This window comes from Chiloscyllium plagiosum, chromosome 27 (assembly GCF_004010195.1).
Source record: "Chiloscyllium plagiosum isolate BGI_BamShark_2017 chromosome 27, ASM401019v2, whole genome shotgun sequence".
NCBI classification, from domain to species: domain Eukaryota; kingdom Metazoa; phylum Chordata; class Chondrichthyes; order Orectolobiformes; family Hemiscylliidae; genus Chiloscyllium; species Chiloscyllium plagiosum.
Genome location: NC_057736.1, coordinates 37,588,482 through 37,613,102, shown reverse-complemented (window position 1 = coordinate 37,613,102; position 24,621 = coordinate 37,588,482). Strand labels below are relative to the sequence as shown.

At 38.3% G+C, this 24,621-nt stretch overlaps 1 protein-coding gene across 1 annotated transcript in view; it reads right to left on the bottom strand.

The window, feature by feature from the left end:
* Nucleotides 1–5,033: 5,033 nt before the first annotated feature.
* LOC122563391 (glutamate receptor ionotropic, kainate 3-like) overlaps nt 5,034–24,621 on the bottom strand; it is a 562,582-nt gene continuing 542,994 nt past the window's right edge. Inside the window, exons 15-17 of the mRNA XM_043717129.1 lie at nt 14,016–14,241; nt 12,986–13,236; nt 5,034–9,281 (exon numbers count right to left, since the gene is read on the bottom strand). Of these exons, the coding sequence (XP_043573064.1) occupies nt 9,087–9,281; nt 12,986–13,236; nt 14,016–14,241 (672 nt within the window). The 3' untranslated portion in view covers nt 5,034–9,086. The remainder of the gene's footprint in view (nt 9,282–12,985; nt 13,237–14,015; nt 14,242–24,621) is intronic.

Below are 24,621 nucleotides of genomic sequence, written 5' to 3'. Positions count from 1 at the left end.
TTGTTCTGTATGCAGGTTTTTGCAAGCAACCCCAATCACAGATCCCTAGGTTTGCTGTCAGAAAGTCTGCTGCTCACAACTGAAATTGCTCACATTAATACCCAGGACTTTCATTTCATGTATTTTCTATAGCCTATGTAGGTAAGATTTTGATTTAGACTGTAATATGCCCAATGATTGCAGAGGTCTGATTCAGATATAATTTCTGGTAATGAATTACTGGGATGAAATCCAATAAATTGATGCATTCAGAATTTTGATTAATTTCGGTGAAATTGGGTATAATTGCAAACGAGAATATAATACTGAACAGAGTTCACATTCAGAGATCACTAAAAATCTTCTTTGGGTGATACGAATATTAAATGATTTGACTCGCAACCAAAAAGAGGAAACACACTATTTACTTATTGTGTGATAACTGAATATACTTTGCCAAAATGTCAACCTTCCCTGGTCTAAAGGAGGGTCTGTTTTGAATTGAAACAGAGTGATAACACATCTCAAAGCTATTTACTTCTGTTATGGACCAGACCAGGCCCTCTCAAAACATTTCAAGAAAGTAGCCCAGACCTTAACTTTGCTCATTGTTTTAAGCAGGTGTGACGTAGACATTCTAGGAGGGATGCAGCCGGTCAAACCACTTAGGTTTAAACAAAACAGAATTTATTTACAAGATTACTGAATTAAACACAACCAAAAGAGAACAGAATACAATGTGTCTGAAAACCCAACAGATTATACCATCTTAATGAGGCTGTTCCTGATACTTGCAACAATTGCCATAAACATCCCTTGGCACAAAAGGTAAAATCAAATACAGGGTCTTACAGGAGGGAAGTCAGAGAGAGAGGGAAGGTCAGCATGTATCTGATTCTCTTGGGTTCACCACTGACTGACTGCCAAAACCAGAGAAAAGCTGAGCTGGGTGAACTGGACACTCCCTTTTCATTGTACAAATGTTTATTTAAGTGTAAAAGCCTTTTTCCTGAAGCAGTATCTATTAGCTATTTTCAAGTTGGCCCTAAAGCTCTTTGAAAGGCAGACGTTTTGGAATCGCTGCTTTTACGTCCTCTCTGAAAAAGAGCCAAGGACAGCATAACCTTGTTAAAGGAGCAGCATCATCACACTTCACTGTCAATCTGTGTGGTGCCCAGACAGGGTCAATTGACATAATCTTGCCCATTCCTTTTGATCCTTCAAACCTCACAGCCTCTGTTTATTTGTATTGCTATTGTAATTTCTTTTTGTTCTCAATGTCAGGGACATAGGTATTGACCCCTCTTGTCTAAAAGATTTTAAATGTCTTTGCAGTTATCTTGTTTACTCAGTTGCTTACTTGATTATATTGCATTTACATTACAGTTTTGGATATAACATTTATTTAAGGGTGAATTCTCCATGAGAATGCTAATTGGAGACAACAATAGCACATTCCTACATTGCGTTCCTTAAAAAAAAGAGACTGGTTATAAGTTTGCTGAACTCTGCTTTGTGACTCATCAAAACTTTGTGGGCGGCACGGTGGCACAGTGGTTAGCACTGCTGCCTCACAGCGCCAGAGACCCAGGTTTAATTCCCACCTCAGGCGACTGACTGTGTGGAGTTTATACATTCTCCCCGTGTCTGCGTGGGTTTCCTCCAGGTGCTCCGGTTTCCTCCCACAGTCCAAAAATGTGCAGGTTAGGTGAATTGGCCATGCTAAAAATTGCCCATAGTGTTAGGTGCAGCGGTAAATGTAGGGGAATGGGTCTGGGTGGGTGCGCTTCGGCAGGTCGGTGTGGACTTGTTGGGCCGAAAGGCCTGTTTCCCCACTGTAAGTAATCTAATCTAATCTAAAAAAAGCTCAGAGGAAAGGGTAGCAGGGCCAAACCAAAGTGATTTTTGACGTTTTTGCCATTTTACATCATAATTTCAAAGGTGTCACATAGTGTAAATGAAGAAGAATGACATGGTTATGTGTAGCAACACATTTGGGGCAGCACACTCACTCAGTGGTTAGCACTGCTGCCTCACAGTGCCAGGGAAATGAGTTTGATACCAACTTTGGGCAGAAAGTGAGGTCTGCAGATGCTGGAGATCAGAGCTGAAAATGTGTTGCTGGAAAAGCGCGGCAGGTCAGGCAGCATCCAGGGAACAGGAGAATCAACGTTTCGGGCATAAGCCCTTCTTCAGGAAATTCCTGAAGAAGGGATTATGCCCGAAACGTCGATTCTCCTGTTCCCTGGATGCTGCCTGACCTGCTGCGCTTTTCCAGCAACACATTTTCACCAACTTTGGGCTACTGCCTGTGTGGAGTTTGTACATTCTCCCCATGTCTGCATGGATGTCCTCCAGTTGGTCTGGTTTCCTCCCACAGTCCAAAGATATGCAGGTTCAGTGGATTGGCCATAGAAAATGCAAGTTTACAGGGTAGTGGGGTGGGATGCTTTTCAGAGGGTTGTTATGAACTCAATGGGCTGAATGGCCTGCTTCCACACTGTGAGGGATTCTATGATTCTATGAACACCAATAGTAGAATGGATTAGCAACACAAAGGCTTGCAGAACAGTGCCATATGGGAGCAACTATACAAGTTGATCACATTATCAACACATGAATACTAAGGTTAACAAAGACACCTAGTGGAAGCAGGGCCTTTTCCTTTAGGAAGTGGAGAAGCATCAGGGGAATGAGCCATTTCTAAACTACTCTCCAAGACCAGCAAAACAGCAGCAATAGTGAAACTCATACCAACATATTTCTCCACCTAGAGAATTCTGAGGTTAAAAATATGGGCAGTGGGGCAAATTAGAATGTCTTACAGTCAAATATTAAAGTGCAGAACCCATTAGAAACTTAATACACTGTCGTCTTCCCAATAAAGATTTATGGATCAATCTATTTGGTTTCACTAAAGAACACAGCCTTTTGAACTTGCACATTTTTCCAAACATTTCCATCACGGAAATCAGCCAGCTTTTTTATGTTTGAAATAAACTCAAAATTTATTTTTTATTCACTCATTCCCCAAAACATGAAATCTAACCGGTAGTTCAAATAATAGTTAAGAGAGCACAACGGGATAAATAGCTGTCAGCACTTCTGGCTCTGACACTTGTGTTACACAAAGAAAGACGATCTTAATACATGATATAGTAGGTCCATGAAAATGTTAGATCCAATGAAAATCTGAGTGTAATCACCAATGAGAGGTTCTGATTGCAATCTTGTGATTTATGTAATCTGAATTTCCAAGTGCATTATTATTTTGTTACATCCCAAAGCCTGTGTATTAAGAATATTTTACTCCAGTTCCACTGGTATTCAGCACTTAGTAGTTATTAATTCGTTTTTTAAAAAAATATGCTTTTCTGTTGCATTCAATTTAATCCAAGTCATGAGCACGCTGCAAGCTGTACTAAATAAACAGGAGCTCAAGGTCATAGGCAAAAGTCTTAATCAATGGAAATAGGTTGCATTATCTTGCTCTGACTATTTGACCATCAGAGAAAGATATCACTGATTCGAAATTCAAACTTGTATGGATTTACCATAATTAGAGTAAATATTTCCCACTTACCATAAGCCTCATCAATCAGCATAATTTGAAAACACAAATAATTTACAGTAGTTCTTTCCAAACTGTTGTATTTGGATCTGAACTGGTTAATGTCTGATTAAGGTATTATTGAATTGATTAAATGTGGTAATCACTGCTCACTGTGATGATGTCACAGGAAATTGGGCAGATTAAAAAGGAAGCTTGCAGGAGACAGACTTGAGGCTACTGTGCTCCTAACACTCACTGTAGTAATGCAGGTCACATTCATATATCTGTAAATAGTTGCAGTAATGTGTAATGATTGTAATGAGGTCAGCCAGCTGGATATCATAGAATATGAATTCCCTGATTGGGCTGTTAATCTGGTCCAATCAGGGAGCCCGGGATTACTTAAAAAGGTTGTGCACCAGAGATACTAACACTCTGGTACCTGACTCTGTATGAGGCAGTACTAAAGGTAAGGACTATTGATAATGAAAGTAAAAGCTGACTTGGTAATGGGATACCAGCCGCTGTGGAGTTATTTCAGAATGCATTAAATTTTTTTATCATTGCTCAATTGCTCAATATTTGGACCAGAAAGTTGACTATCTTCATACCTCTTTGTACTTGAATAAACACACATAACAGAATCCACAAGTTTAAAATGACTTTTACACTTGCTTCACCAATTCTTCAATGAGGAAAAGCAACCACAACATTATAGAATCCCGACAGTGTGGAAACAGGCCCTTCGGCCCAACAAGTCTACATTGACCCTCTGAAGAGTAACCCACCCAGACCCATTTCCCGACCCTATTATCACCTCTGACTAATGCACCTAACCTACATATCCCTGAATACCAAGGGCAATTTAGCATTGCTAATTCACCTAACCTGCACACTTGTGGGAGGAAACCAGAGCAACCCACAAAGACATGGGGAGAATATGTAAACTCTGCACAGACAGTTGCCTGAGGTTGGAATCGAACCCAGGTCCCTGGCGCCATGAGGCAGCAGTGCTATCCACTGATCCATCATGTCACCCAGTGTCCATAATATCATGTAAATATATGAGGGCCAACGTTTTGAAGAATTGAATTTTTGACTCCTCAGTAAACAAACCTGGAGGTAAGGTTGGACTTAGAATCCTTACTGTAAAGTATAGGAATATATTGAATCTTTTGAAGGTTTCATGCACTTTACAGTAATTGACTCATTGCCCTACCCTGTACAATACAGTTACTGTGAGCTTTACTGCTCCTTAGACTGACTCTGCAGGTTCTAAATAAACCACTTCAGCTCCTATATGATCATGCAAAGTCACAAATGTAATTGAATGCTTTCACTACTTTATGACTCTAATAGTTCACTTTGAGCATGTCAGGAATAAACCTTTAATTTTGTACATTGTTAGCTTGAAATATCCGTCAATGACCAACCAAAAAAATTCTTTGTTTGATTGTTTCTCAAATATAACAACTCCTTTGTTCCTGTATTTAAAACAAATAAATGTATCACCATGCACAGCACCTTTGCCACTACTGAATTATTACATTCACAGTGAACTACAGTCTTATGTAGTTTTTAACAATTTTATTGTGTGAATCTTCTTCTTAAGGTAAAGTGGTTGGTAAATTAGCCAAAATCCCAGCCTAAATCTGAAAATAAAGTAAAATAATTGCTCGTAAAAGTTTTATTAGCCTGCCAATGGGTGTGAAATATTAATCTAGCTAAAACACCAGTTATTGGCAACATTTATTATTTGAAAATTGAATTATATTTATTGCAAGCACTTAAGCAAGTGTGGTGAGATGGCACAAATACTTTCATCATGAGCCCAGTTCTGACAATCATTCCAGTTTTCTTTCAAGATTTCTGTTGATGCTTCACTCAGTTAATACTTAATGTTTGTAAATGCATTTACAATGCACTCTTTTAACTAACTGATTCTAACACTGAGGAAAATGTCATCATGTATCTTATAATGACAAGCTTCATAATAGTGAACCACAAAAGCCTCTCCCTGTTGAAGTTGACTTCTGCTTTCAGTATCAAACATACTATGTCAAAAAGGTATGTGGTTCAGCGAGTGGTTTCAGTCCAATTGCCTCTAATGAAGATGGTAATGAAGGAACAGCCTAGATTATAAATGTCTGGGTGACATGCTTATAGAAAAATACAAGTAAAAACAATTCTTGATGTTTTACCTCAAATAACACCGAGAGAGTTTTCCCTTAAAGCAAACCTGTGTTCAAGACAGATACGGGACAGTTTACAGAGATTGAGAAACACATGAGTCAGGAGTGAATGGGTTGGAAAGCAATGCAAACATCAAAGAGATTTGAGAATGTAAATTTTGCCTTATGCTCTCTCAATAATACCATTTGGTTGCTTTGTTTCATCATCAACACTGCATATGACCTTACATGCCTCAATATGATACAGATACTGGAATCTTATTTCAGTTGACTGCCAGCTAGATTAAAAAAAACACTTTATTATGAGTCTAAAGCACTGTGTAGACCTGTCAAGGACTTTATCTGAATGCAGCTTTTGTATCAAACTGCTGTAAGTAGGACAAAAACCTTTGTTTCACTCCAGTGAGTCACAGCTGACTTGATTACACATTAAGTACAGTTTGCAACAAAAATGAGGATAAAGAAAATCAAAAATGGGAAAAGAGGGTTTATTTTGCTTTTAAAGATCATTCATCTTTGAGAAAACTGCCACGGATACTGACAATAATTATGTGACCTGAAACTGTAATTAAACATAAGTTGTCACTGTATATACAAGTGCATGTGTATTTCTGCATGAGAAGACATGTTGGATGCAGGATGGAGAGCTTTCATAAGCAGTGATCAATCACAAAAACCATTACAAAGTACATGTAAGAGTTGTATGACACAACAACTTGAAGAACCTTTAAGCTCTTATTGAAAACTGACATGCACTGTACTGCTAGAGAATGAAACAGCATTCTTCAAGATTAATGGCCTCAACCACCATTCAGCCTGGTAATGGTCTGGACACCAATAATTGTTTGATTTTCAGATTGTTTGAAAATTCAGCAAAGTAAAACAACATCTTGTGAAGTGAAAACAGAAATAAAAAAAAAGCTCTCCTGCATGTACTTAAAATCAAGAAACATCTTTTTGTATGGAAAGAGAAATGATTGGCATCTGCATTGGAAAAAATCAGCAACCACTGCATACAAAATTTCAATGAGTGCATTTATGTTACATGTTAAAATCTGAAACAATGAGTTGGTGAAAGGTGGTTATTTTCTTCCCCCCACTTTACTACTCAATTTTTTTCCATCGTCCTCAATTTGATTGCTCTGGATCAATAAAGGCTGATCACACCCTTTTACTATAACTAAATGACAAGACCTCATGTATAAGCTGGGCAGTGAATGTCTGTGGTTCACTGAACACAGGCTTTGTAGAAAAGCCTGCTGCAACACTCATATATGTGGCATTGTCTAGCATCATTAGCGGTTGACTAGGCATGGGAATCCAGGTTTGAATATTCTGAAAATTCAAAGAAATTTAGCTCAATATGCAGGGAGTGGTATTGAGAGGGAATTCAATTGTATTTCTCTACATTCACTCCAGATGAAATCTCCTAAGTCAGGCCTTAATACATACCATTCAAGTCCACATAGATCACTGTTTCCCCATTAGGAGCGATGCAATTTTAAATAATATCTTATTGATTGGCCTCTCTTGATAAAATTGCCAATTTATAATGTGCAAGAATTCCTGAGTCCACTAAAGTATAAAAAGGTGAGTCTGCTGAATGGGAAATATACACTCTACCAGTTCTATGACACGTAAAATAACAGAGAACTGCATCAACAAATATTACAATAACATTTAAGAAAATTATACACAATTTATTCAAGTATGTGAGATCATTACTGATCAAAATCATTAATAATGGATCAGGGCAGGGGTTAAGGGATTAGAATTTTAATGATAATGTCAACCCTCATGGCAATTTGCTGAACTTATCTCAAAAGATGAAGGATTAGAATGATCGCAAAAAATGTATCTCTGCATATATCACTTTCCCTCCTTCATCTTTAACTCACTCTCATTTTTACCCTGCCAATTTTCTTCTCTTCTCCTCATATTATCAAGAAGAATAATTTTAGTGAATGCTTGTTCTGGGTATCTAAGGACAAAAAAATTCTGCAAATGCCGACATTTACAATAACCCCAAAATAGTGTTACAACACAAGCTGTTTTAACATTTGCAATAGAAATTGAGAATGAAGGATCCAGTGAAATATCAAACAGATCAACTTAAAGTTTTGCTAAATGAAACTCATAGTTGCCTAGACTTTTACGCGAGCTTTCAGATCTGGGCAGCAGGAGGATACTAGAATGCAGCCATGTCAAAATCTGCTTTGCAATGAGTCAATCTGGCATCAGGTGAAACAGGTGCTTCTTTTAGTGGTTACTGGCATCCCCCTGTCTTAAGGAGTCCAGCATCAACTTCCAAACCAGCCATCAATGAGAGGCAGGGAGATATTGTACCTTGCAATGGACTGGAAACTGTTATTTAGTCACAACTTAAAAAATGCAGGTTATATATAAACAAACTCAAAGGATTAAAAAATACACATACTCCACAGATTACCTCTAGTTAGCAGATAGTTCTTTGGTAATTTTTACTGAATTAAAATTTTGTTCACATGGTAAAATCCCTTCAAAACCATCATTTCATAAAAAGACTACCATTTTTCTTTCTGTTAATCAAGCACAAATTAAACAATTAGATAAAAAACTGGACACAAAATATGAAAACAACTACATTTTGAATACTCTGCTCATCATCTTGATGTCTGTTTAGTCCTTTCCACTGTTTGATTTTTGTTTCCCTCTTCCCCCCCCCTCCCCCCGCACCCTCACTCTCATAGTTCTCTGGAGGCACCGTTCACTTCCAGCTCTGTCTGTTAGTCTCTCCCAATGGCAGAAAGGAAGCATAGCGCTGAGGTAAAAGATAAAGGAGTAACAGCTGCCGAGATGTGACAGCAACTTTTCATGCTGTGAGTTAAATGGTCAACTGCACCCTTGAATGAACGCACTGTGTGCAGTTCCTTTGAAATCAATATCCGTAGATGCCTCCTGTCTGAGTCAATCGCTGTAGCTGACAGAATGAATGCTGTTATTGCCATGCTGGAGTTTCCCACCAAGGTGTAATTGCATTGTTGCTACTTCCTTTCCTCTATTGTCTTGGTCTTGCTGCCCACTGCCCAGATCCATTTCTTCAAATCTATCAGCACTGAAATTTCCCACGCATTTAGAGTTTGGAGACTGATGTCCACATGTGTCCAGGCTTAAGTTTCAGAAACACTACCTGCAGCCTTGTGCTGTGTTTTTGTTGTGGTGTTTTTTTTTCCATGCGTTGCATATTCCATTGTCCATGCTCAGGCTTTTTGCTCTTATCGAAACACCTCTGACATCCAACAGGCCCTGTCTCTGAAACAAAGCTCCAGCCTCTCACCTTTTCCAGTGCGCCTCTTCTGCTCCCAGCACAGGCTGCATGACTCCTAGGGAAATACTGGAGTCAGCCCGGTGTTGCAGGTCATATTGTCCTTCCCGGGCAGTCGTCGGTCATTGAACGTGTGCATGTTGATCACCGCCTCTGTCTTCACCATGACTGGCGCCTGAGGCTTGTGTTTCACCCGCCGCTGGCATGTGAGAGATAACCGAAGTTCCTGGGCCATAGTGCTGCATAAGGATCTCTGCAAAAACACCAGGTACAAGTTTTTCAGCCCATTTTATTACTCACCAATGTAAAGTTACAATTTGAAATAAAAAAAAAACATATATAACTTTTGGTCATTATGAATGATAGGTGTTCATCATAGAGTCATGGAGATATACATCACTGAAACAATTCCTTTAGTCAACTCATCCATGCTGACCAGATATCCCAAACTAATCCAGTTCCATTTCCCAGCACTTGGTCCATAACCCTTTTAACCCTTCTTATTCACATACCCATCCAAATGCCTTTTAAATAAAAACTGAAAGAACTGCAGATACTGTAAACCAGAAACAAAAACAGAAATTGCTGGAAAAGCTGAGGAAGTCCGACAGCATCTTTGGACAGAAATCAGAGTTACTGTTTCAGGTCATGTGACCCTTCCTTAGAACTGTTTTATAAATCGTGCAATTGCACCAGCCTCTGCCACTTCCTCTGGCAGCTCATTCTATACACGCACCATACTCTGCGTGAAAACATTGCCCCCTACAACCCTTTTACGTGTTTTCCTTCTCACCATAGCATTAAGTGATAACAAAAAGGTGCAATTCATTTTCTACAAAACAATGCTTGTTCGTCACAATATATCATTGTTTGATCAAAATGCCATATCTCCTGGTCTATTAGTGCTGTGGCAGTCCCTTCATCACACAAGCTGAATTGTTCAAGAAAGTGATTCACCTTTCAAAAGACCCTTGGTTAACAATGATAAATGTGTCTGGTACCAATATTTCAAGAATGAATTGAAAACAAAATAAACAATGATTGGTATCCAGTTCAGTACTTTTGATATAAAAGGCAAGATTAAGCTAGACATGTGTCAGGCAAGTGCTATTCCTTTCATATGTCTTAACTGCCCTGTAATATTTATATCCTTTGCAATGTTACGTTGCAAACATTGCTTTCTCAATCGTCAATGTGGCTCACTTTGTTTTCTATTATTAGCTGGTCTGTGGGCTGGGCAAAAAAAAATCTCCACATAGTTGTTGTATATTTTTAGGCTGGCAATAATATTTATTTCTTGTGTTGCTAAGCCTATATTTGAAGGCTGTTGGCCTATGTGAGGTGCACAGAGATTCAATTCAGAATTGTACGTTTCTTGGTTTTCAAGAAATGCGGTTCATTGGCAGGGTTATCCCAGCTTGCAAGCAGCAGGTGAAAGAGCATGATTAAAATAATAATATTTAATAGAGTTGCAAGCTGTTTGATTCTACCTTCTGTGGCTTGTTTCCAATTAGGAATATTCCACAAAGCAGGTTTAAAATGAACAGTTTACGCCATGGAGTTTCAGAGATGTAGGCCTGAGTTTCATTGCAATGTGGTGAAGAAGCCAAAACATTGCCTTAAGTAATCCTTTGGCAATACTTTGACTGGGCTTGTATCCTTGTAAAATGTTAATTGATGGTAACATTCACCCACAGTACACAGTGCTATCTGAGTTTTATCAAATATATTTGTCTAAAGCATACTGAAAGGCCTTTGATAAGGTACCTCATGGGGGGATGCTGAGTAAGTTGAGAGCCCACGGTGTTCGAGGTGAACTACTGGCATGGATTTATGGATTGGTTGTTTGACAGAAGACAGAGAGTTGAGATAAAAGGTTCTTTTTCGTAATGGCAGCTGGTGGCAAGTGGGGGCCCACAGGGTTCAGTGTTGGGACCACAGCTGTTCACTTTATATATTAATGATCTGGATGAACTGACTGGGGGCATTCTGGAAATGTTTGCCGATGATACGAAGTTTAGGTGGACAGGCAGGTAGTACTGAGAAGGTGAGGAGGCTGCAGAAAGATTTAGACAGTTTAGGACAGTGGCCCAGGAAATGGCTGATGAAATTCACTGTGAACAAGTGCGATGTCTTTCATTTTGGAATAAAGAATACAGGCATGAACTATTTTTTAAACGGTGAGAAAATTCATAAAGCTGAAGTACAAAGGGATCTGGGAGTGCTAGTCCAGGATTTTCTAAAGGGTGATTTGCAGGTTGAGTCCATGATTAAGAAAGCTAATGTAATGTTGTCATTTATCTGAAGAGGGTTGGAATATAAAAGCAGTGACGTGCTTCTGAGACTTTATAAAGCTCTAGTTAGGCCCCATTTAGAATACTGCATCCAATTTTGGTCTCCACACCTCAGGAAGGACATACTGGCACTGGAGCATGTCCAGTGGAGATTCACACAGATGATCCCTAACATGGTAGACCTAACATATGATGAACAGCTGAGGATCCTGGAATTGTATTCATTAGAGTTTAGAAGGTTGAGGGGAGATCTATTAGAAACTTACAAGGTAATGCATGTCTTAGAAAGGGTGGACGCTGGAAGTTGTTTCTGTTAGGCAGGGAGACTCTGGCCCATGGGCACAGCCTTAAAATTCGAGGGGGCCAATTTATAATGGAAATGAGGAAACATTTCTTCAGCTAGTGTGGTGGGCCTATAGAATCCATTGCCGCAGAGCACAGTGGAGGCCAGGATGTTGGGTGTCTTCGAGGCAGAGATTGATAAATTCTTGATCTCGCAAGGAATTAATGACTACCGGGAAAGTGCCAGTAAGTGGAATTGAAAAGCCCATCAGCCATTATTAAATGGCAGAGTGGACTCAATGGGCTAAATGGCCTTACTTCCACTCCAATGTCTTATGATCTTAAGGAAGGGCAGTGGAATCATAAGACGAGTCAATCTTGAAACTTAAAATCTCCTCTCTTTCTTATGGTGAAAATTATGGTAAAAATTCACATTACAGAGCATGTCAGATGATCTGTACCAACACAATCTGGCTCATTTCTGATGACTCCTGTTTACTGTCACTATTTGTGAAATTGTAACATTCATGGCAGGGGAAGGGAATGGGCTTTTGTCAATAGCAACTCCTGAATTGAATTCTTACATCCTAATTTCAATGCCATTTGGCCCATCTAGTCTGCACTGACCTTCTGGAAGCATTTGACCCGGACCCACCCCCTTACCCTATCCCCATAACTCCACATTTTACCATTGCTAATCCACCTAGTCTTCACATTCCTAGTCACTCTGGGCAATTTAGCATGGCCAACCCACCTAACGTGTGTATCTTTGGACTGTGGAAGGAAACCGGAGCACCCCAAGTAAACCCACGTGAACACAAGGAAAACACACAAATTTCACACAGACAGTTGCCCAGGGCTGGAATCAAACCCAGGTTCCTGGTGCTGTGAGGGCAGTAGTGCTAATCATTGAGCCATTGTGCCTTGCCTGTTGCCAATGTCCAATGTGACTTTTCTTTACAAACATGCATTCACTAAGCTCAACAGAAGACAGATGTAACAAGTATTTTTCTGAGTCTTGAGCTACTATGTCATTGATCAAGTTTCTCCCATACTCAGACAGGTGTAAGCCTCACAAGAGTTATGAATTCAAATAGCACGCACTATCAGATTGTTCCATGGTCACACTGTCTGTCAATGCTCTGAAATATTTTAATGCTTTTTTAAAAAATTCAGAACCAAAGGTGAAAGTTGTAGATTCAGACAGCTGCTTGTGACTCTAATGAATCAGTCATGTTGCCATGGGCAACCAAGAGGTGGGGCAAGAATGGAATTTGCAGCATCAACTCTCCAGTTTCCAAGGAAACAGAGAGACCACTAAAATTCTGTATGTCTCCCCTTCCTGTAATTGAGAGCAAATGACTCATTCTTGTTTACATACCTGTTCACGTTCTGCAGTTTTTCGTAATTTATAAATAAATTCTCCTATTGCCACAAACACTGAGAGCACTAGGCCTGCTGCTAACACAATGAAGATGCCACCAATGTTTTGAATCCCCAGGGCGCTGGCCTCTTTACTATCTTCCTCAGGGCAGCCGTTGCCTCGCCACCATTTCTCTTTTATCATGTGCAGCTTGCCGTCCTCTTGAAGTTGCAGGACAGCAATGGTTATCTTTTCCTTATATGGTGACCCTGTGACAGAGAGGGATATACAACAATTAATGACAAAGACAAGCTAAAATATCTATTGTGCCAGTACAGTGCACTACGATGCGTGGCATCTTGAAATACTGCTGTCTTCTAATTCATCAGCATCTCTAGAATTTTAGTTCATAGTCATAAAGGTAATGTTTTTTGAGATGATACTATAACAGGATCAAATTGTACCATCAGCTCTGTATTCATTATATCAGTTAAATATTAATTACAATGAAAATCTCATGGGACAGTTGGCTGTTTGCTAAGAATAAAAAGACTGCAAATGTCATTTATTTAGTTATAAAATTTACAAGATTACATTTTACTTTGGGATTGTATCTTGAAATTTAAAGTAATATGAATTGGGGTGGGGTTGGGTGTAGGACAGTTCACGTGACCGGTGCTGAAGGCAGTCTGACAACAGGTCTAGGTGGTCTCGCCGCAAAAGATTAACTTGGAAAAATGTGTGAAGAGAAAAAGAGAGAATTTTATTTTGGCATTAACTTTACATAATTATACTTCATTTTTCTCATTAATACCACAAAGATAAATCTACTTTGCTTGAACCTTGTAGCAGGTCCATATACCTTACTACTTAACAACATTATTGGCAATAGGTAACTTTTGTCAAAACAAGTTTCCTAAGTTACTTGGTTCTGAGTCACAAAAGAATTTGTTAACAATACACTAGTGTGATGTTTGACTATTAACAGACAGGTTCTACCCAGGTCTGCACAAATGGTCTGTGGTACGAAAGAAGTACTGTTCCATACCAAGTGGTGTTCCGATACCATAGCCTTTCGAATCCATAGGTGCTCCAATCTGGGTCAGGTTGCAATTCCTTTGAGTGACATACTCAATGGTGGTAGATTCCATTAGGAAGGCATAATCAGCACCAAGAACTCGTTGGATTCCTTCCTCGTTTGATTTAACGAGTGCTGTTTGCTGCCTGCTGCTCATAAAAGCCCACATCTTCTCAAAAGTGGAAATTTTTGATTTCTGTTGCAAAATGAACAAAAGCGTTTTGTTAATGTTTTCATTTTGAATTATTTAAACATCTGCTGAAAGTCTACATAATCATCTGGATGCACTTGCAGTCCACTTGGAGCATCAAAGTAATGGCAAATAAATGTAATACTTGAAAACCTGAAATTAAGGACCAAAGATTACCCTCCGGGAACAGCAAGCAGATTGCATCAGTGCTTTGGAGCTGAAAGCTATTGTGTCTGTAACCACGGTGAACAAACCTGTACATGTTTTCATCCCCAGTTCAATCTCCTCACTTCATTTCTAAGATTCATTTTTATTCCCTCCTTTTGTTTCTATTTGCTTAGAGTGGCTGAGGCACCTTTCAGTATCTATCACTTGTGAATCTATATCCTAATGAAAATTAACTCCTTTAGCAGAAGACAGGAGGGGGATATCTTCACTAATTTATTGCTTATTATGTTTTGCAGAGTTTTCTCTGATCTCACATATAACTGTGTTACTGATAGCTCAATTAATACTATTTGAAAATAAAAACTTTTTAGCTTGTGTACTTGAATTACAGTCTTCAGGTGATGATGTATTGTAGAAATGTATTATTATTAAATGCAGTACTTCAGGACTCATGTTTGATTCATATCCACAACATGACAAATGCAGCGAAACCTATCTACCAGTGCTTACACTTTCCTCTCAGCCAGCAAATTAATGAACTTACAGATTAAATGTCAACAATCTGGCTGCATTTGTGAACACAGATCATATTTATCTGAAAACCAATTACAAAATTCAGTTCAAAAACCTTTAACCACCTGGTGACTGAGTGTTCACTGACCCTTAGTCTGATCTGAGAATAAAACTTTATTTTAAATAGTGAGATAAGTATTTGCCAACAGATATTGTGCAAAACAGTGATCAGTTGAAGTAACCTCAATGCATGTTTCCCAACCACAGTTCATTCATTGAGGAAGCAATATTAATACTTTAAGTTTGAATGGATATAGTTGAAGTGTTGCACAGCTAAAGTAATTTACTGCTGTAAATTCAGAATTACTTCATCAAGACAATTGACTTGTACAATGATCTAGGTTGTACGGACATCATTATTATTTAATGCATGGAACTATATTTGCTGAAAAAAGTAGGTCCTATTTTTGGGCTTTATTGGATATGTCCCAAACATGTGTATGGAGAACACAATGCACACCTAATCAGTAGAACACACAGACTATGCCAACTCTGTGCTGCTTGATCATTTTAATGTGAGTGCAGCCGGCACTACCTATGCTGATCATTAGCTACATGCATTCAGCAGGAAGGCTGAGAGGATACCTCCTCATGCACTTCTCAAAGATAAGAGGTGCTGTGGTTGCTGAAGGCATTGAAATCATTCGGGTTTGTGTGCAATATCTGATCAATAATTGCTGACTATGGGAGACAGAATGCACCACTTTCTTTCTTTTAGACACTACACTTGGTTAAAGAGATGTAATGGAATAAAGATATACTGTAGCTTCAGGGAGTACTGGCATTCCTTCAATCACATGGTCAGAAGAGAGCTGTGAGTGATAGTGGAGTTAGTTGATACCTGGAGTTATGCTCAAAAATCATTGTAGCAATGCAGCAGGAAATTTATTGACATAACACAAGTGGTCAAGGTCAGTGACTATGTTTTCAGATACCGGATTCAATGAACTCTACCAAATCAGAACTCATACTGAGCATTTGTAACTTCACAGTATCCTCACACATTGAGCACTATTGGAAGCCTTACACCTGTATCTCACTGTTTGTACATGCTGCCATTTCTTTAACTATGACTGCCATATCACCTTTGAAGACTGAGTCTTAATGGGCATACTTGAATGGAGCCTGCTGTATAATTGAGCAGCAGTCCCCATTTCCTATTCCTGGCACCAGGGAAACTGCCTCAAGTTTCATGGAGAGTGGAAAGAGCCTCCACAGCGAATGGTCCATAACAGTATTGGGTACAAAACTTGCAACATTGATCAGCCCTCCAACTTGGGGAATTTGAACATACAGCAGGCACATTATTTAGCTATTGCTGTCTATTGTTCAGATAGTTGCTTTTCTACTGCATCAAAAATGCTTTCTTTGAGTTAACTACCATTATTGGATACATTTATTTAACTAGTATTCCTGCAAAGTTGATGAAATAGTATTTATGGTGCCACATTTGAACTTTGAAAACTGTGTTCTTCCTTTCCAGTCAGATTAGTTTCTTATTATCACGTTACAATAGTAAATTTTAAGAATCCTAAGCAATTACATAAAATAAAGGCAATCAGTTCATAGAACTTTAACTGAGATGGATCTGAACAATTTTTTGTCGATACTGCTTTTAAGTTTGTCCCTTCTCGCCAGTTAACCCCACCTTCTAAATCCTTGATTGTCAGTTGTTAGAGAAATAGTGATATATAAAGAGATAGAGAGCAAGGTAGTTTAATAACTTGGCCTTCATACCTCCCTTTGGCATGAAGTTACATTGATTTCCAATTGTTAATTAGATTTTGATAAAGATGAAATATTAGCAGTTTAAATGTTTCATTCAGATTTGACCACAATATTAATTTGACATTCAAGGCTTAACGTGACAGCCAATGCTGAACAAAAATTGAAACTCGTGCATGTTAAATTTATAGTCCATATTATTAAGATTAGTCAACAATTTCTAGTTAGTAGTTTAATCTGACAATTCCAAGCCATTATTAAACATTGCATTCTCAGTACAATTACAAACAGCAACAGTCAGGAAGTATTCAGTCTGTCAAAAATAACACTTACATTTATATTGTGCCTTCAAAGCACTTTAAAGTAAATAAATATAATCACTTGTAAGCTAGAAAGCATGGCAGCATGTTTACACAGAATAAGCACTCACAAACAGCAACGTGATAATTGTCATGATGCTGGTAGACTATGAACTATTAATGTTCAATATTCCTCATCTGATATTTTTACCAGAGACCTTCCTGGATTAGAATGGTTCTACAACAGAAATAACCGTCATTTAAAATAGCTGCAATAATTGCTTGACCACAGATTGAGGCTTGTTCAGGAAATCAATTTGGAATAAATGGAATCAGCTGATATGAAACGGGAGACTTGCATCTCTTGTTTAAAGTTATATTTGCTTGAGCTGTACACATAGGACATACAAGATTACCTAAAACTTTCCAAACTTACAAAGCCAGATTCAGGAATAAACAAATGAACCATAAGCTGCTTGATAACACAGCAAAGAGAGAGAGAAAGAGAGAGAGAGAAAGAGAGAGAGAGAATAGTAAGGATTGATATTAGGAAGGGTTGGTAGGGCTGTCTCTTTCTCCATTTCCTTATCATCTTTAAAACCAGCAACAATGATAAAACAAATCTGAGAACCATCGAAGATTCTACAGTTCAGGTTTAATGTTAAAATCTCAAGGATTTTAAGAAGCCTTTAAATGCTATATTCAATATCATCTGAACCCAATTGACCTTGCCCATTTTTAAAAGTTTCTGCATGTGTTTGTGTGTGTGTTTTGAATGTCATACGTCAATTTTTTTCAGGGTTAGTAGGAATAAAATTCCTATTTCTAGCAATCAAGGAAGGCCTTGCAATTAGATCCTTAATTTTGATCTAGTGAACAATGTCTTTATTGAGGTGTGATAGATCAGTGTGCTAAACAGAATTCAAAATCTTTGTTTATTGAGAGGAGCTGATTGTGTTTTGTGATGCTGATGAAAGGTAAATATTGGCCAGAACACAGGGCCAGCTCCCCAGCTTTTCTTTGCAATAGTTTTATGGGATCTTTTATGACCACCTGAGAGAGCAGAGAAGACCTCGGTGTAATGTACCATCAGACAGATAGAACTCTGGATCATGCAGTACTCCCCTCAGTACTGTGCTGGAAGGCCAGCCTTCATTTTCTTTCTGTGCACATGTGCTAGAGTAAGATTCGAACTCTCAACCTACTGATTCAGAGACCAGGACTATCAACTAAACAATGACTGAAATGCTTTTGAAACAGTATATAGTTATTGGATAATTGACAGTCAATACAATTACTTCCTAACGCACTAACTGATTAATTTTAATGGGATTAGTGGCTTTGGTAAACATGATTTCACTAAATTTCAAAAGAATATTGTATAGCAAGATCAATTCAAATGCACTTCTATTTGTCTTTGCTTTGAGGAACAGTTGGATTGATGGGACTTCATTAAATAGGATTTGATCATTCTACTCTTCATTGTGAAAGCACAACACAGGTATGAATGGCATAATCACATGACTTGCATGTGATAATTGCATCTTTGGTTCCAGCTTTTTATCTGAAGAATAAGTAAAAATCTACGCAAGCTCGTCCTTCTGTAAAAAAAAATGTCATTTTAAAGATGGAGTTATGTTACACACACAGTGGATATGGTGGTGACATGGAAACACAGCCCTCTTATTGAATGGATGAGCAACTATTGTCAATTCATGAGTGACAAATCACAGCAGAGTTATAGATAACTTGAAGCAGAATAAATTGGTTTTACTGCTTCCCATTGTGTATGCAGTTTATGCCAATCATGATTAGCAGATACAAAAGTAATCTTTTCATGTTAATCCATCATTCCCATAACAACTATTTAATTGTAAAGGGTGTTTTAATCATTTGCGTGATTAATCTGTTCCACCAACTAGTATGCTCAGTGACTGTGATGGAAAGGCAGATTGGAAAATTAGATGACAGTCAGAGTAACATTACAATAAATTGACTTTGTCATTGGATTCAAGCTCTGAGAGATAAGATGTAATCTGGTTTGATTTCCCACCATGACCTTATAATATTACTATTTATCCCTTAATAATGTTAAGGATGAACACAATGAGTTATGGTGTGGATTACACTGCATGAAATGATAATGGAAGCAGATTCACCAGTATTACTGAAAAGAAAACTGAAAAATATGGAAAAGGAAAAATAAAATGTGCAGGGCTGTGGGAGAAATGAGTCGGCGTGGGTCAGAACTAATTGGGTAGCTCTTTTAAAGAACTGAAGAAGGTATAATGAGCCAAATAGCCCTACTTTGTACTATACAACATTTTAGTTCTGAACACTGAAGAGTTAATTAATCAATTGCTGTTCAACAACTGACCTTCCTCCATCATAAAGTCACTGATGATACCACAATGATCAACACCATTCACAATTTCTCAAATATTGAGCCAGTCTACGTCTACATGCAGGATGCCCTGGATAAAATTCTGGCTTAGGTAAGCAATATTTGTGCCATCTCAGTGCAAGAAATTATCATCTCCAACAAGAAAGAATTTTACTATCTCCACTCAATGTTCAAATAGCATTACCATTGATCAGGAATGTACCTGCACTTACCATACAAATACTATGAATATCAGAGCAAGTCAGTGACTTGGAACTCTGAAGTAATTCCTGAACCCCCCAAAGCTTGTCCACCATCTACCAGGCACAGATTAGGAGTGTGATGGGAAATTCTCCTCTTATTTGGCTGAGTGTAGCTTCAACCACAGTCAACAGACAAGTTAAAAACACCATTCAGTATAAAGCAGCCAGCCTGATGTTCATTCCCTCACCCCAATCCTTTGCCTTGAACATTCACTGTCTCCACATCCGATGCACAGTGGCAGCAATGCATACATCCACAGCTTGCACTGCAGAAATTGACCATGCATCCTTTGGCAGCGCTTTCCCAGGATCCCTACCAACTAGAGTGGACTGAGAACACCACAAACTGCAAGTTCCACTCCAACCCCCAATCCATCCTAACTTGGAATTATGTTGTCATTCAGTCACTATTGCTGGGTCAAAATCCTGGAGCCCCCTCTGCAACAGCACTGAGTGTACATATACCATGGGAACTATAATGGTTTCAGAAGGTGGCTCATTTGATCTTCTCACGTGTGGTTAGAGATGGACAATTATTTCTGGTCTTACCAACAATACTCAAGATGCACAAGTAATATTAAAAAATCATGCATCTTTCCCCGCTGAAACTTTTAGTGTTCCACTTCAAAACAAAACATAGCTCTTAAGATCAGGATTTTTATAGAAGAAATACTTTATGACTATTTTTAGCCTTCAAAGTAAAAGTGATATTCAGGGCTATGTGTGAATGGAAAAAATAAATGGAAAGATTGGTGTCAAGTTGTGCTTGAGGCAATGCAGGCTGCGAACAATGTCGAATTGGAACTGGAGCAGGTCAGGGGCAAATCAGAGGGTGCCCACATTCTATCTAATGCAACAAAACAAATTTTCCAAGTAGTCCTCCATTATAGGCTGTCTTATACTTCAAACTGATGTTCACTGCAAAGACTAGGTTTGGTAAAAGGTAAATGCGGCAACATATTTCATAAAAAGCATGGAGGTGTGTTGATTTTATGAAGGTTTTGCAAGGAATACAATGTGAGATGTTCACTTGAAATAAGGCTGAAAGCTGATTTACAACAAAATGTCAGAACAAAAGAAATAGGAGCAAGAGATGGCTCTGGGCCTATTGAACCCATGGTTCCATTCAGTATAATTGTGGCTGAACTTTTTACATTAGTTCCACTTTCTTGATTGATCCCCATATCTGTTGCTTCCCTTAATGGCTGAAAATCTATTGATCTCAAGCTTGGATATATTCAATTAACTGAGCATTCACAACCCTCTGGGAGATAGAAATCCAAAGATTCACAATCCTCTGAGTGAAGACAGTTTTAAGTTAACTACATTTTTTGTAATTGATCGCTTCCTTTATATTTATTTGTTCAAGATCTTACAAATTGTTTTTACATTTTTCAAACCACTATCCAATTGTACTATCACTTTCTTGATTATCCTTTGCTTAATGGTCATTTTGCAATGTTGTAAGTCGCACCTCTCAATCTAAGACTAGTCCTAACTTATTTTGTTGGTCACAGCTTTACAATGGCATTTTTAGTGCTGAAAGGGATAACATATTAATTAAAATTTGATGCCATTTTATATCTACTACTTTTCAGCCTAAATCCCTGCTCTAGCTCCATCTTCTTTAATTGACTTGGTTTCAATTTAAGATCCTAGTTCTGGACACAACCACATCACTTCCTAACTTAATAAAACCATATTAAGCTCATTCTTTCCCATAGAATCTTTTACTGTACGTTACGAACTAACTTTGTCTCATTACAAAGTAAAAGATCTAAAGTAGATCATTCCCTATCGATTCTTCTAGAATCTATTATTCTGGAAATCTGCCTTGAATGCATTCTGTGAACTTGTCCTTCAAACAACTTTTGCCAATTTGAAGATTGTAGACAGTAAGAAAATTAAAATCCTCCATGACTATTGCATAACCCTTGTTAATTACTTTGTAATTTCCTGATTTACCTTTGGCTAACACGGAAATTACTACATATCGATCTATAAACCACTCTTATGTGTTTCCTGCCTTTTGTTATTCCATCGTTCCACCCATATGTAAATCTACTTTCTTGCTATTTCTGGTTTAAGATCTTTTCTTCTTACTACCTGCATTTCATCCACAATTATCAGGACTATCAGATCCTTTCCGTACTCTCTATCTTTTCTAAAAGTCATGTTCCCAGGCATGTTTAAAAATTGGCCATCATGTAATCATATCTTAATGTCCATTTACCTCTATTTGCACCATAAATATCCATCTTGTTACAAATGCTTCAACTGTATTCAGTAAAGAGCTTTTAATTTTAAATTTTCACCATATTTTCTTCAATTGGCCTTAGCTGCTAACATTCTATTACTATCATTAAGCTCTCTGTCTCCTCCTGCTGCAACATTCTAGGTATTTTTGCAAGGTTTGTGAAGGTTTGTAGCTCAGGCTGAGGTTTAGGGTGTCGGTTTGCTCACTGAGCTGTAGGTTTGATATCCAGTGGTGACCTCCAAGTGAAGCTTCACTTGGAGGTCACCACTGATGATGTTACCTAGCTAGGTAATGAAACGTCTGGATATCAAACCTACAGCTCAGCGAGCAAACCTACACCCTATTCTAGGTATTATCTAAATGTACTATCATATACGGGCTTGATTTTTCTCTTTACCTTGCTGTTTAAAGCTCTCTTTACTAATTTACTAGAACACTGATCTCATCATAGTTTGAGTAGACAAGGTCCTTCTCTCTGTTCATGGTGTCAGCGTTCAGTCATTGAAACCCCTTCCTCCACTCTTACAGTCCAGAAACGATAGACTCCACAAATTCCCACACCATCCTCCACACCACCTTTTTTATCTTGTACCTTTGACCTTCCAAATGTTGAAGCTCGTTGATCTACATCATTGAACTTTGGAGGAGAGCTTTGTGGGGACTGGGGTGGAGGTCAGTGATAACCAAGTATCACTGCTGAAGAAGAAAATATTCTCCAAGTGTTCACACAGTATCATTCGCCAGATGAATATAGAATAAATATAATTGCTCTTCATGAGACATTTCTGGTCCCTGTACCAGTCATTCTTGACACCTTCTTGCACTGGTCTGATTTTAAAGTAATAATAGCTCTAGTATTACTCACACCTTTTATTCTTTGATGTCTCAAAATGCTGCAGAAGTGCATGGAATCTATATCAAATGAAAGTGTAAAGGACTGGGAAGAGAAAACTCAGAAGTCCATTTGTTCAGTTCCAACGGTAAGAAAAATAATAATATGTCTCTGTAAAACACCTTGAGATCATTTTCTACAATGGAAGCATCAGGTAAGTGCAAATAACTGTTAAGTGCGGACTTAATGCTGCATTTTCTTCACAAAATGAGCTCAAAATGCTCTTTCTGGAACATTTTAAGGTGGTATAAATGCTCAAGTATTCCAACGTGCTTTATTTCATTGTATTAGCTAGAGAATGTGGAGGAAAAGCAGGCAGGAGGCATTGCTAGTTGGAAATTTTCCATCTCAGCATGAACAAAGTATTAAGACCAGCTAAAATCCACTAAATATTGGACAGCATAACTGCAACAAGCTGGCTGAGTGACCCGTTTGGAGGGAGACTTAGCCATGAAGAAAGGTCCCAGTACCTCCATGATCTTGAGACCTGGCTTTTTGCTTTAATCATTAACCTCACTGTTTACGTTTCATGCTACAATCAGCTCTGGATCACAGCCCACATAAATTCATCATTGCTGCAAGAGAAAAGGGGGCTAGATCATAGACAGTCTGTGCATCCTCCATTATTCAATATGTTGATAGTTGATTTAAATTTCAACTCCACCTGCTGCTGACTGGATGGGTATCATCTGGCTACCTGAGAGATCAAAAATCTTTCTGTCCCAACCTTAGCTGTATTCAAAGCCATGTAAGGTAGGGGATTCATAGTGAAATCATTTCTCATCTCAACCATAAATAATCAAATCCTTATCCTAAACTTGCATTCCTTGTTCTAGATTCCCTCTCTAAGCCTACCCCAATAATTCCCTTCAGAATCTTGTATGTTTCAATTGCATAATTTCTCATTCTGCCAAATTCCGAAGAATAAAGGTTTGATTTCCTCAGATTCCTAGCATAAGACTAACCCTCTTATCTTCAGGAAATTTATTGCAAAATGTCATTGCATTATCTCCAATCCAAGTGCAAATCTTCAAATATGGAGAGCAAAAACAGCATACAGTGGTCCAGGTATGGTCTCACGGAGCTTCTGTACTCAGTGAAGCCTGCTATATTCCTGATCACCAGTCCGTACATGAAAAGCCAACCATGCCACTTGTCTTTTTGGTGTTCCTTCATATTAACTTTCTTTTAGAATAATTTTGAACAAAAGTCATACCAGACCCCAAACATTAACTTGGTTTCTTTCTCGATGGATGTTGCCAGACCTGCTAAGTTTAACCAACATTTTGTGTTTGTTTCTGATTTCCAGAAATCACAGTAATTTGTTTTTGTGTTAACTTCCCAAATTCCCTGCATGAGCACACTCTGCAGTTTGCTAGTAACTACACTGACAAGAAATGCCATACCTGGAGTACTTAAAATGAAAGAAGCCCATAAGGTGCTTTATATTTTGAAGTTTCTTGACACATAGTCATGACGAATCAGTCCAATTATTTTGTTCCTATCTTCAGGGCAATATTTTGTTTTCACTAGTTCTCTCTAAACTCAGATCTTGTTGGAATATTGTTCCATGATCTCTAGATATTTCTCAGTACGTCCTTTAAGTCATCATATTTTACTTAAATTATTGTTTTTGGGCTTTGGCATTTGTTCCTTGTCAGTTGACCCAAGAAGGTAACCAACTGTGCAGTTCAATTGTCCCCATCAATTATAGCAAGTGTCAACAGGCTAACTGACCAGAGGAACATCACTGGTCCATCCATAACCCAGTGTTCATATTTGCGTAGTTTTCACAAAAGATGATAACCAGGATTGGCAACCCTGGA